Source organism: Piliocolobus tephrosceles, chromosome 3 (assembly GCF_002776525.5).
Source record: "Piliocolobus tephrosceles isolate RC106 chromosome 3, ASM277652v3, whole genome shotgun sequence".
Taxonomy (NCBI): domain Eukaryota; kingdom Metazoa; phylum Chordata; class Mammalia; order Primates; family Cercopithecidae; genus Piliocolobus; species Piliocolobus tephrosceles.
In genome coordinates this window covers 148,440,366-148,453,735 of record NC_045436.1, presented here as the reverse complement: position 1 = coordinate 148,453,735, position 13,370 = coordinate 148,440,366, and the positions used below count along the sequence as shown (strand labels likewise).

General features: G+C 38.3%; 1 protein-coding gene across 1 annotated transcript in view; it reads left to right on the top strand.

The window, feature by feature from the left end:
• Positions 1 to 12,357, top strand: part of PGM2 (phosphoglucomutase 2) — a 35,018-nt gene extending 22,661 nt beyond the window's left edge. Inside the window, exons 12-14 of the mRNA XM_023224505.1 lie at positions 1,170 to 1,359; positions 6,507 to 6,640; positions 12,045 to 12,357. Of these exons, the coding sequence (XP_023080273.1) occupies positions 1,170 to 1,359; positions 6,507 to 6,640; positions 12,045 to 12,147 (427 nt within the window). The 3' untranslated portion in view covers positions 12,148 to 12,357. The remainder of the gene's footprint in view (positions 1 to 1,169; positions 1,360 to 6,506; positions 6,641 to 12,044) is intronic.
• Positions 12,358 to 13,370: the final 1,013 nt, after the last annotated feature.

Below are 13,370 nucleotides of genomic sequence, written 5' to 3'. Positions count from 1 at the left end.
ATCACACCATTGCACTACAGCCTGGGCAACAAGAGCTAAACTCTTTCAAAAAAAAAAAAAAAAAAAAAAAAACTAAAGAGATCACCTTTTCCTTTTAATACTTAACCACTTAGGAATTACTATTCCTGATTGCATTAATTCTTAACAAATGGCAACATGAAAGAATGTGGTTTTAAGTGTCCAATGTCAAAAAAGATTAAATGTCTTCATAGTACATCTATTTATTTTTTGTAGCAATTACTCAATTCTGCCTTGTCTGTGTAGTGCATAAGCATCCAGAGATAGTACAGAAAGTGATGGGTGTGACATGGCTGTCTGTGCAAATGCAGATGGAAGACCAGGCAGTCATTTGGTGATCCCTGGGGTAGATTGTTGGACCTCTCTTTTTTTTTTTTTGAGATGGGGTCTTGCTCTGTCACCCAGGCTGGAGTGCAGTGGCATGATCTCGGCTTACTGCAACCTCTGCTTCCCGGGTTCAAGCAATTCTCCTACCTCAACCTCCTGAGTAGCTGGGATTACAGGCGTCCCCACACCTAGCTAATTTTTGTATTTTTAGTAGCTGGGGGTTTCACCATGTTGGCCAGGCTGGTTTCGAACTCCTAACCTCAGGTGATCCACCCATCTCAGCCTCCCAAAGTGCTGGGTTTACAGGCATGAGCCACTGTGCCTGGCCTGGCCCTCTTTTTTAATGGTCTTTTAGAAATTATTCCTTTGGAGTCAGCTTTGGCTATTACGTTTATTTTATTATTTTTTATTTTATTTTATTTTTATTTTTATTTTTATTTTATTCTTTTGAGACGGAGTCTCTCGTTGCCCAGGCTGGAGTGCAATGGTACAATCTTGGCTCACTGAATCCTCCACCTTCTGGGTTCAAGCGATTCTCCTGCCTCAGCCTCCAGAGTAGCTGTGACTACAGGTGCCTGCCAGCATACCCGGCGAAGTTTTGTATTTTTAGTAGAGACGAGGTTTCACCATGTTGGCCAGGCTGGTCTCAAACTCCTGACCTCAGGTGATTCGCCTGCCTTGGCCTCACATAGTGCTGGGATTACAGGCGTGAGCCACCATGCCCAGCCATGTTTATTTTAGAGTACACTGGTTGGTACATGTTCTGTGTCCACCCTACAAAAGTATTTGTTCCTCATATGCATGACTTTGTATTTGTTTGATAGGTATGGCTACCATATTACTAAAGCTTCCTATTTTATCTGCCATGATCAAGACACCATTAAGAAATTGTTTGAAAACCTCAGAAACTACGATGGAAAAAATAATTATCCAAAAGCTTGTGGCAAATTTGAAATTTCTGCCATTAGGGACCTTACAACTGGCTATGATGATAGCCAGCCTGATAAGAAAGCTGTAAGTAATGTCTTCTCTTCTCAACCAACCTCTTTTCTATTTACCTTTTAAAATAATTTGAACAAATTGTTTAATCATACAATTAACTGAAACTGATTTTAGGCACTTAGGTGTGGTTATAAATAAGCTATAAAAAATATATGGAAGCCGGGTATGGTGGCTCATGCCTGTAATCCCACCACTTTGGGAGGTTGAGGTGGGCAAATCACTTGGGGATCAGGAGTTCGAGACCAGGCTGGCCAACATGGCAAAACCCAGTCTCTATTAAAAAATACAAAAATTAGCCGGGCGTGGTAAGTTAAAAACCACAGGCTAGAACTAAAAGAGATTCTACTAGGCCGGGAGCGGTGGCTCACACCTGTAATCCCAGCACTTTGGGAGGCTGAGGCAGGTGGATCACTTGAGGTCAGTAGTTCAAGACCAGCCTGGCCAGCATGGTGAAACCCCATTTCTACTAAAACTACAAAACTTAGCCGGATGTGGTGACATATACCTATAATCCCAGCTACTCAGGAGGGTGAAGCAGGAGAGCTGCTTGAACCCAGGAGGCAGAGGTTGCAGTGAGCTGAGATTGCACCACTGCACTCTAGCCTGGGTGACAAAGCAAGACTTCATCTCAAAAAAAAAAGAGGAACTAGTCATCAAAACCTTCGTGGTCATTTAGCACCTTAGGCAATAAGCAATAAGTGCTCAGCAGTGTGGAACCCGTCTGTGGTCACAGAGCTTGGTTGGTGGTAGTCCAGGGAGAATCTGGGTTTTCTGTCTCAGGATCCAGCATTCTCTCCCTGTCAGAAGTTCTCGCCCTTGCAGGAGCGTCAGTAACCAAGAAGGCTGGCGAAAACAAGAGTGCTGGAGCCCACACCTGCACTTTCTGATTCAGTAGGTCTGGGGTAGGAGCCAAAAATGTTCATTTCTAACAAGGTCCTAGGTGGTACTGATGCAACTGGTCCTCATTTTGAGAACCACTCTTTGTTTTCTAGTTAGTTTACTCTGTTCTCTGAGTGTGTGGGAGCTGTTGGCTGTAACGCCTGGGTTTGCATTCTTCACACCATGCAGATCCTACACTGGAGACAAAAGAAGACCCGAAGGTAGCAGAAGAGTGTTGGTAACTATGTCAGGGGGTTGGGGGAAGAAAGTTAAGAATATTCTTATGAGATGTTAAGCACGTTCTTTGATATTTACTTTGTTCTGTTTTTCATTTTCATCTGCACACAGCATATTTTAAAAATAGAAATAATATGAAAATGCTTATGATGAAACATGGCAGTCCCACCCCTGCCACCTCATTGCCATGCCACCAAGACCAGATTTGTAAATCCTGTGTTCGTATAGTGATGTTTTGATATACCAGTGTTATAATTTGTTGATTTTCTATTTTTGAGATAAAGATTTAGTTCTTATAGTTTCTACATTTAATAATCGTCTTCTCCCCATCCTCACAGTACGTTTATGCCACACCTTTTGGTTAAATCAGATGCCATGCTTTTGTTAGTATGACTAGTAACTGCCATTGCCTGCTAGCTAAGTAGTGTATTTTGATTAGGTTTCCCTAATTTGTATAGAGAATTGTATTTCCTGTACCTTTTTTTTCCCTCGGAGACAGGGTCTTGCTGTGTCACTTAGTCACTTAGGCTGGAGTGAATGGCATGAACACAGCTCCCTGTAGCCTTGACCTCCCAGGCTCAAGTGATCCTCACACCTCACCCTCCTGAGTAGCTAGAACCAAGGGTATGCCATCATGCCCAGCTTTTTTTTTTTTTTTTTTTTTTTTTGGAGAGATAAGTCTCTCCCTGTGTTTCCCCAGGCAGGTCTCAAGTGATCCTCTTGCCTCAGCCTCCCAAAGTACTGGGATTACAGGCGTAAGCTACTGCACCTGCCTTAATTCATGTAGTAATAGTTGCTTTGTTCTTCCATTTGCCTGGATTTCTATGTACCTGTCAGTAATTTTTCCCAAATCTTTCAAATGCCTCTCAGTAGGGTTTTCCTGGTCCATGTCCAATGGCCACCCTCCTGGTTCCTCCACCTAGCTGGGCTAGCTGTTTTCTAGGTTGCATGCACAGCTGTCATCCTGGGAATGCCCTTCTCCAGGGTTGAGTCCCTTGCTCCTAGACCTCATGGCTTCCTCTTTCTATATATATTTTCCTAGATCACATCTTCTAATAGCTTTCCGAGAACAAGTGGTTGGATAGTAAGTTTTTGGTGGCATTTAGGTCTGAAAATGTCTTATTCTATCCTCACACTTCATTGACTCACAGTTTTGAAAGCATTGCTCCATTATTGTTGGGCTTCCAGCATTGCTGTTGAGCCTACCGTCCTTCCTTTTTCAGCAGATAGTTAAGGCCTACTGTATGCTGCATGTAAGATTATTGATGCCATACTTATTTAGTCCTTTCCATGTAACTTGTTTTATTTGCTTTTTCCTCTGGGAAGATTTTAGGAACTTTTCTCTAAGCTTTAGGTTCTAAAATTTCACAGTGATATGCTATAGCATGGGTCCCTTTTTATTCATGTTTCTGCATACTTGGTCTGTAGAATCATTTATTTTATTTCTGAGAAGTTTTCTAGATTATGTGTCAAGAAAGGGAGCTAATTGGTTGCTTTTTCAAATAACCACCTCCCCTGCATTTTCAGTTTTTCGTTTCTCGAAAAGTTCTTAGATGCTGGCTCTCGAAGACTGATGTTCTACTTTTCTTGTTTCTTTCTTTCTTCTTTTTTTTGGGGGGGAGATTTCCTTAGCTTTAGCTTTCAGTGCCTCTGTTGGCTATTTCAGTTATAACTCTCTAATTTATTAAAAATAGTGTCCTATTGAAACAGGTCTTACTCTTCCACCCAAGCTGGAGTGCAATCGCGTGATCATAGCTCACTGCAGCCTTGATCTCCTGGGCTCATGCGATCCTCCTGCTTCAGCCTCCTGAGTACCTGGGACTACAGGTGTGTGCCACCATGCCTGGCTAAGGTTTTTAGTTTAGTAGAGACAGGATCTTGCTGTGTTGCCCAGGGTGATTTTTTTTTTTTAATGTAAACAACATCTTACCTCTCTAAGGTTTATAGACCTAATTATAGTTTTTTAAAAATATACATCGTCTTTTTCCCCTACATTCTCTTTATTTCCATCAAGTTCTTTTTATTCTGTTTGTTTTGGACTTTGTCTTTTATTTGATGTCTTTCCCGAAAAGTCTGATTGGAACTGATTGGAAGCTCTGTGTACATATGCAGATCAAATGACATACTTCACTCAGAGGATATTGGTAGCAGGTTAACTTTATAAGGGGATCCCCCTGTTTGATTTAATGAGACTTTAATCACCTACCCAAGGATTATAAGATGAGATGCCAAGGCCCTGGAGGCATGACTGGGACGGAGCTGGGGGTGTCAGCCTGAGGGCTTCTACTTGATCCCTCTGTTTTCATCATGCCCTGCCCAGGTTCCCCAACTCCTGAATGTTTCTGGTTTAATCTCCAGAGAATTTAAACCATCTCCTGCAGACATAGAGAAGAGGTGGTTCTGTGCCAGTGTGGGCTCAGGGCAAGGAACTAGAGTCTGAGAGCTTCTTTCAGACGCTGTTCCTGCTTTCCGGCCCTGCCTCACATCTGCCTTTCCCACTACCTGGTGCCTCTGGTTCTTGAGCTTGGCCAGGATTTTGTAGAGCGCCTCGCCTTGGTTCTCACCCATGTCTCCTTCTGCAAGTACTCAGATTTCCTTCTCTGGGTCCCACGAGACCAGTTCTGTGCCTCCATCTGTTTTCTGACTTGTGCGCTGGGTTGGCAGCCCCATCAGCTGCTACCTCCTCTTTGTCTCTTTGCCCATGTGTTTCTGCTATTGAAAGTACTTCTGTAGTTTTAATGGAGTTTTGGGACCTATCAAATATAAATAAACCATTTCCTGGAGACCATTTTCTTTTCTAACCAATAAGTTTATATGGCATTTATTTTCTTATAGAAGGTTTTTTTTTTCCTTTTCTTTCCTTTTTCTTTTTCGACATAGTTTCCTCTGTTACTCAGGCTGGAGGGCAATGGCGCAATCTCGGCTCACTGCAACCTCCGCCTCCCGGGTTCAAGTGATTCTCCTGCCTCAGCTTCCTGAGTAGCTGAGATTAGGCGCCTGCCACCATGCCTGGCTAATTTTTGTATTTTTAGTAGAGACCGGATTTTGCCACGTTGCTGGTATTACAGACATGAGCCACCACGCCCAGCCTGAAAGCTTTATTTAAAAAAAAAAAAAGCTCCTCATGGAATTTTCTTTGCAAAGATTCACTTTGTAACAGTAACTATGATCTATTTTGGGTTTTTGTTTTTGTAGTATATTAATCTATTTAAGTCAATATCTTATGAAATGATATGTTTTAATAAAACTTTAATAACTTCAATAGAACTAGGGAAGTAAAAGCTAATACACAAAGTTACTTAATTTTCTTTATTTAAAATTAATTTAGTTATGTTAAATCACAAATAAAAATTGTATACATTTATGGTACAATCTGATGTTTTAAAATAATGCGTACATTGTGATGGCTAAATCAATTTAATTAGAATATATTACCTCACAAACTTATCCTGTATTTGTAGTGAGAACACTTAAAATCTACTCTCTTAGCAATTTTCAGGTATATAGTGCATCATTATTAACTACAGTCACTGTATTGTACAATAGATCTCTTGAACTTTTCTTCTGTCTAACTGAAACTTTATGCCCTTTGACCAGCATCTCCCCAGACTCCCCCTCCCTTACCCTCACCCACCTCCCCCAGTCAGTCCCTGGTAACCACTATTCTGCTCTCTGCTTCTGTGAGTTCACCCTTTTTGGATTCCACATATAGGTGAGATCATGCAGTATTTGTTTTTCTGTGCCTGGCTTATTTCACTCACCATAATATCTTCCAGGTTCATCCATATTGTTGCAAATGACAGGGTTTTCTTCTCTTTTAAGGCTGAATAGTATTCCATTTAGTAGACCACATTTTCGTAAATTACCATCATTTAGTATTTCATTCATGTGGAGTACATTTTCTGATTTCCTCCAAAATGTTTTTCTTTTCTAACCAATAGAAAAGAAATGTTTGGCATTTATTTTCTTACTTATGCAAGGGAAGATACTGGTTAGGCCAGAATGTTACTATTTAAATTTATAATGTGTGCATTAATTCCTAGGTTCTTCCCACTAGTAAAAGCAGCCAAATGATCACCTTCACCTTTGCTAATGGAGGCGTGGCCACTATGCGCACCAGTGGGACAGAGCCCAAAATCAAGTATTATGCAGAGCTGTGTGCCCCACCTGGAAACAGGTATGATGTGGATGGTAGCTGGTATGATTTTTATCCCCCAGACTTCCTAACTGGTTCTATTCAAATGCCAAGTAAAATGTTCCATCTTCCTAATAGGTAATTTAATTAGAAATCCTGTTTCAGAACCTGCCCTAATATTATGATATTAACAGTCGGTGTGAGCATCCAGGGAAAAGCTTACTTTTTACTTTTTTACTTTTGTCCTAAATTTCTTTGTATGGGAAAATTTTATCCTCATTTCAGTATAGTAGTAAAAGTGCCTTTTTCTAAATGCTTTTCAATTGGTGGCTAACACCAATGAGATTTTCTCTTTTTCTCAAACTTCAGTCTTCCCATGTCTCTGATAAAATAAATTATAATCCATTCCACATGCATTCAAGAAGTATCTTTACCCATTGTACACAGGTCTGTGCTGGGTTCTGGCGGGGGTGCCGAGAGCCTCGTCAGAGAGAGCCCTTGCTGCCAAAGAGCTGATCGGCTGGTAGCTTCAGGTTCAAGTTTCTGTGGCCTCGATAAAGTGTTTGAATTGGTCACTCTGTAACAACTTAACATTTTGCACCTTAACAAGCTCAGTGCATGTCCTTAGTGTGTGTCAGTGTGGTATTTCATGCCTATCCAATGTGCAGTTAACCAGCATTTCCCTATTCAGAATACACTTGAAAATCAGGAGAAGTTTTTGTAAAAGGTGAATTAAGTCTGTGTTGTCCGACAGAACTAAAATGCAATCCACAGGTGCAATTTTGATTTTCTACTTGTCACCCTTTAAAAGCGTAAAAAGAAACAGGTGAAATTAATTTCAATAATATATTTTAGGTAACCTAGTATATCCAAAAATTATTACAACATGTAATCAGGGTAAATATTGTTAATGAGATGTTTTACATTCTTTTTTTTCCTTTGGAAGAAAGTCCTCAAAATTGATTCAGTAATTTTACACTTAGAGCATATCTCAATTCGAATGCTCCGTTTTTATCAGAAATACTTGATCTGTAGAGTTAATAAAATTTAGAGTAGACAAAGTAGATTTTAATATGCAGATTATTCCAAACATACTTGTTTTCTAATAACTGAATCAAGTATCAGTTTTAAAACTTGAACTCAATTAACTCAACTTCATAAAATAAAAAATTCAGTTCCTCAGTGGCACTGGCCACATTTCAAGTTCTTGATAGCCACATGTGGCTAATGGCCACTGTAGTAAATAGCACCCGTCTAGGTAATTGTGACAACATAGACAAACCGAAGCTTTGCTCGTAGAAGAGTTTTTCCAGCCTGGTGAATCAAACTTGAATTTTATGCGAATAAAAGCAGATGAAAATTCCTGAGCATCTTAAATTGCCAAGCTAGTAGCAGATTAAATGTAGCAAATTAGAGGAATGGGAAATTATAGCAAACTTTTCTTAGGCAAGGAGAAGTGACTGCTGATAGCAAGAAAGGAAATATTAAAACAAAACAAAACTATAAAACATGGACACAAGGACTTAGAAAACTCCCTATTACATGAGTTTATCATGAAGGAAACTGCATTCTACAGCCAAATGAGCCCAGAATACAGCTCCAGTCCAACACAGGCGCATATGCTTATGGCTCTCAAATGTCAAGATGTTCAATAAAGAGATATTTAAGAAGTCATGGGACTGTGTAATATCTTTTCACTATGGATTCCCATTCAAAACCTTTCTGGGCTTAAAGTGCAAAAACTCAACTATTAAGTGAACATATAAAAGCTCATTTGCTAACAATTCTGGATTACCAATATTTTATTGTAATATTATGCAAGAACCTTGTTTTCGTGTGCATTAGGTAGTAAGCTCTTTGCTGCTATATTGCATATAGTTTTTGGTAATCATTTTTTTTTGTAATTCTTTCTTATTTAGTGTTTTCTTGTTTCTATGTTTCGTTCTTTTAAAAGGAAATGGACAGTCCAACTAAACAGTTCAACTTAAGGATCTGTTTTTTCTATATCTTGTCCTCTCCTTTTCATTATCTGATGAAAATATATCTTATATTTTGGAAAGCTTTCCTTTGTAATAATAACACTATTTAAATGTTTAAGGCTTTATGGTATTAACATTTTTCACATGGCTTATTGAGTGGACTTAAATTCAAATATTAGCTTATAAATTCGTGAAAAAACCTTGAAAATTTGTCCTTTTATTATATTCATTGAAACATTGTTTCCATTTATTAAATGGGATATTCAGCGCTATGTCAGTCGATGGATATGTGGTCACAGCTTAAGCAAGGCACCAGCATACCTAACGTACAACAGCAATAAAGTTTTTTTTGTTTTTTTTTTTTTTTTTTTTTTGAGACAGGGTCTCTCCCTGTTGCCCAGGCTGGAGTGCAGTGGTGGAATCTTGGCTCACTGCAAACTCCACCTCTGGGGTTCAAGCGATTCTTGTTCCTCAGCCTCCTGATAAGATTACAGATATGCACCACCACACCCAGCTAATTTATTTTTATTTTTATTTTTTTAGTAGATACAAGGTTTCATCATGTTGGCCAGGCTGGTCTCAAACTCCTGGCCTCAAGTGATTCTCCAGCCTCAGCCTCCCAAGGTGTTGGGATTACAGGCGTGAGCCTTAGTCTTGACTAAGATTTCCTTCTTTCCTGAAAAGCTTAAATATTATGAATATGCCTTATGTCATGGATTTCAATTATAGAATTTCAACTAAGATGGAAAATCCTATTCAAGTATGTGCTCCTTTAAAAATATTTTTTTGTTGGGGGAGATGTCTTTAGTTTTGTCCAACTTTTTATTTTGAACAGTTTCAAACCTACAGAAATGTTGGAATAAGAATGCAGTGAATACCCACGTACCCTTCACTTAGACCAAACTTTTTATGTAAAGAGCCAGTAGTAAATATTTTAGGATTTGCAGACATGGCCAGCTCTGCTAATGTAGTCAGAAAGCAGCCATATGCATAAAAGAATGGGCCTGGCTGTGTTCCAGTAAAACTACATGAACCACAGTTTCTTGACCCCAATCCAGACTCAGCAATTGCTAACATTTTGCAATATTTGCTCTCTCACCATATATGTTATGTATTTGAGATTTTTCTGTACCATTTGAAAGACTCTGTGATATTTCATGACACATCATAAGACTTCATGATACTTCACTCCTAATATTTCAGTATGCATCTCTTAAGAACACTCTCTTAATATTAAGGCAAACAGATAATGATGGTACTAGGTAGGGTTCCAGTAGACCAACAGAAGCAGTAGAATGTTATCTATTAAGACATTGCTTGCAAGGAATCAACTTGTGCAATTGATTTTGGGGGCTGGCTCCGCAAGTCTGAAATCCAGAGGCTGTCCAGAAAGGGAGCCTGGAACTCTCAGGCATGGGTTAAAGTTACCATCTACAGGTGGAATTCTTCAGGAAAACCTCAGTTCCATTCCCAATGCCTTTCAGATAGAATCTAGCCCATCCACATTGTCTAGGATAATCTCCTTTACTTAAAATCAACTGATTATAGATATTAATCACACCTACAAGATACCTTCACAGCATCACAACATTAGTGTTTGAATAACTGGAGACACTATCCTAGCCAAATTGACACATAAATTCAGACATTCCCAAAAGTCCCCAAAATAGCTGTTTTCTCTGTATTTATAATCAGATCAAGAACACTGCATTATATTTACTTGTCGTTTAGCTTAAATGGTTTTTCATGATTAGAGAAAAATAAATGCCTAATTATACATGATACTTTCCTAAACATTCCGATAAAGAGATCCATCTAGATTTAGACTTTTCAGAAACAGAAATCCCTGGCTTAAATGATTATAGGATGTGTCCTGTTAAAGATGTTATGAAATGTTTTCAAACATTGATTTAACAAATGGAACAGTTATTGATTAGGATGGAGAATAGTAACACAAAACTTTTGTTTTAAGAATTGTACCACTGAATTTTACACTGTGGTACTGGTTTCTTTTTCACACATAAAATACAATATCAAAAACATTATATCAGTATATACATGAATCTTAATGTTCACTCATGTCATGATTAAGAAATAAACTTGAATACTAAATTAGTAATCAGTAATTTCATGAGTTTTAGTTTTAAGTATACTTTTAAAAAATAATTAGCTTGCATGCTTTCCTGAGAACTGTTATTTTCTTCAAAGCACATTTATAGAGAAGGAAAAGAAAACTAATATAATTCATATGTACTTAAAAAGCATAATTACTTTATATGTTGCCAGTAGGGATAAAAATAATTATAATGATAGCTACATTTATTGAGGTCTTTGGGCTGGGTTCAGTGCTAGTTGCTTTATATAATTTATCGCAATCTGTACAGCAACTCTCTTGAGAAGGTAAAGTCTTTATCCCAATTTTACAAATGAGGAATCTGGGCCTTAGAGAGGCCAAGCCACTTGCCCAAGGGCACAGAGCTAGTAAGTATAGAGCTAGAATTAATGCCTCCAATGAAATGGATTGCTTTAGCTGTTAAAATGCTGTTTAGCTATTACAATGTTGAAATGATTTTAACTAATCGTAGGGATTTCTATTAAACTCTGCATATGTTAAAGATGGTATGAAGAGTGTGAAGTAATGGAAAGTACAAAGGATTTAGTTTTTTAAATTTAACTTTTTGGTGTTAAGTACTTAGAGTACTCACACTAGGCTACTGAAGATGCTGGAAACCTCTGTAACTGCAAGTCAGTTTTATCTGTCACTTACCTTTCAAATGTTTATGTATGAATGAATGTTTCCCGCAGCCCTGAAAACTTGATTTCTTGGAGGAATTTGTCTCTCCAGATTCTTGTTTATACTTTAGTTGTGACTGTTTGGTTCAAGAAATAGATTCTTTATGATATGACCACAGGGTCTGATTTCTTGGTGTTTGACTCCTCAAACCCACCTGGAGGCTCCCCATCACTGTTCACTCTAGGAAGGCCTTATAGACAAAGCTGTAGCTTAGATGCCAGTAGTTTGAGGGCAGATATCATCATGAATGTCTGTGTTCTGGGAGACTGAGGAGTTAACACAGATGTTTGTAAAAGTTTAGCAGGATTTAATGGCAACTGACATCATGAAAGTTTTCTCTACACCCTTAGGTACAAATATTACAGATCTTTTAGGGATGCTAGGCCAAAAATTGTGTTTCTTACAAATTCTTATGAGAAGAGCAAAGGATAACTTTGTTTGTAGTTCAGACCTTGGAAAAATCTTTGGGGATAATAATGCATATTGTCTCATGGGGTGTTTTGTCTAAGTCAACAAATGTGTTCCATGCTTAAGTCTCTGGAGTTCTGTTTTTTCCTATTTAGTCCTCTTCTTAAGGTTATATTTTCGTGTCACTTGATCGGTGTGGGGGGAGCATTTAAATTGTGCTTTGGAATAATCCCTTGACCTGGATTTTTTCCCCCTTATTTTCCAGTGATCCTGAGCAATTGAAGAAGGAACTGAATGAACTGGTCAGTGCTATTGAAGAACATTTTTTCCAGCCACAGAAGTACAATCTGCAGCCAAAAGCAGACTAAAATAGTCCAGTCTTCGGTATACTTGCATTTGCCTACAATTAAGCTGAGTTTAACTTGTTAAGCAATATTTTTAAGGGCCAAATGATTCAAAATGTTATAGGTATTTATGTGTTTTACAAAGACCTACATTCCTCATTGTTTCATGTTTGACCTTCAAGGTGAAAAAAGAAAAGATGGCCAAACCCAACAAACTAACATTCCTACTAAAAAGTTGAGTTTGGGCCAGGCACGGTGGCTCAAGCCTGTAATCCCAGCACTTTGGGAGGCCGAGACAGGCGGATCACGAGGTCAGGAGATCGAGACCATCCTGGCTAACACGGTGAAACCTCGTCTCTACTAAAAATACAAAAAAAAAACTAGCCGGGCAAGGTGGCGGGCGCCTGTAGTCCCAGCTACTCGGGAGGCTGAGGCAGGAGAATGGCGTAAATCCGGGAGGCGGAGCTTGCAGTGAGCTGAGACCGGGCCACTGCACTCCAGCCCAGGCGACAGAGCGAGACTCCGCCTCAAAAAAAAAAAAAAAAATTGAGTTTGGACATATTTTGAATTTTTATAAATGATTCTTAAACTAACTTAAAAAAATAGATTGTAATTGATGTGCCTTAATTTGCATAAATCATAAATGTATGTCCTCTCTGTAATTGTTTTAATGTGTGCTTGAAATATCCAGAAAACGTATGGAGTTAGTAAATTCTGGGCTGTCATATGTAGGATAGCCACTTTTTAGGCATATGTACATTTATATTTCTATCAGTTCCTTATAAAGTAAAATAAATGAATAGATCAAATGTTGTGTTCATGTTTGAGGAAAATATAATTTGCAGAAACCTATGAAGTAGAGCAAAAGATGCTTTAAAAAGATACTTTTTTTGACCTAAATTTTTTTTAGTTCTAATAATGCACATAGCACATTAGTACATCATACATGTGCTAGGAAAAAACAGCTTCACTGTCTTTGGGTAATGTGTTGAAACTCATTTTATCTTTTTAAATCTTGAAAAACCAAACAGTTGTTTACTTGAAACTTGAAAGTAGCATATTTTTCTGTTTTTTTTTTTTTTGCATTAGCACAATTTAATGTAATTCCTGGTTTGGAGGCAGCAAGACCTATAAGCAAGAACTATTTACTTGACGCTGATTTTTTTCTCTTGTTCTTGTGTGGTTTAAAATCTAAAACTAGATTTATATGATAGATTTCCTATAAGCCAATTTCTAATAATAAATAG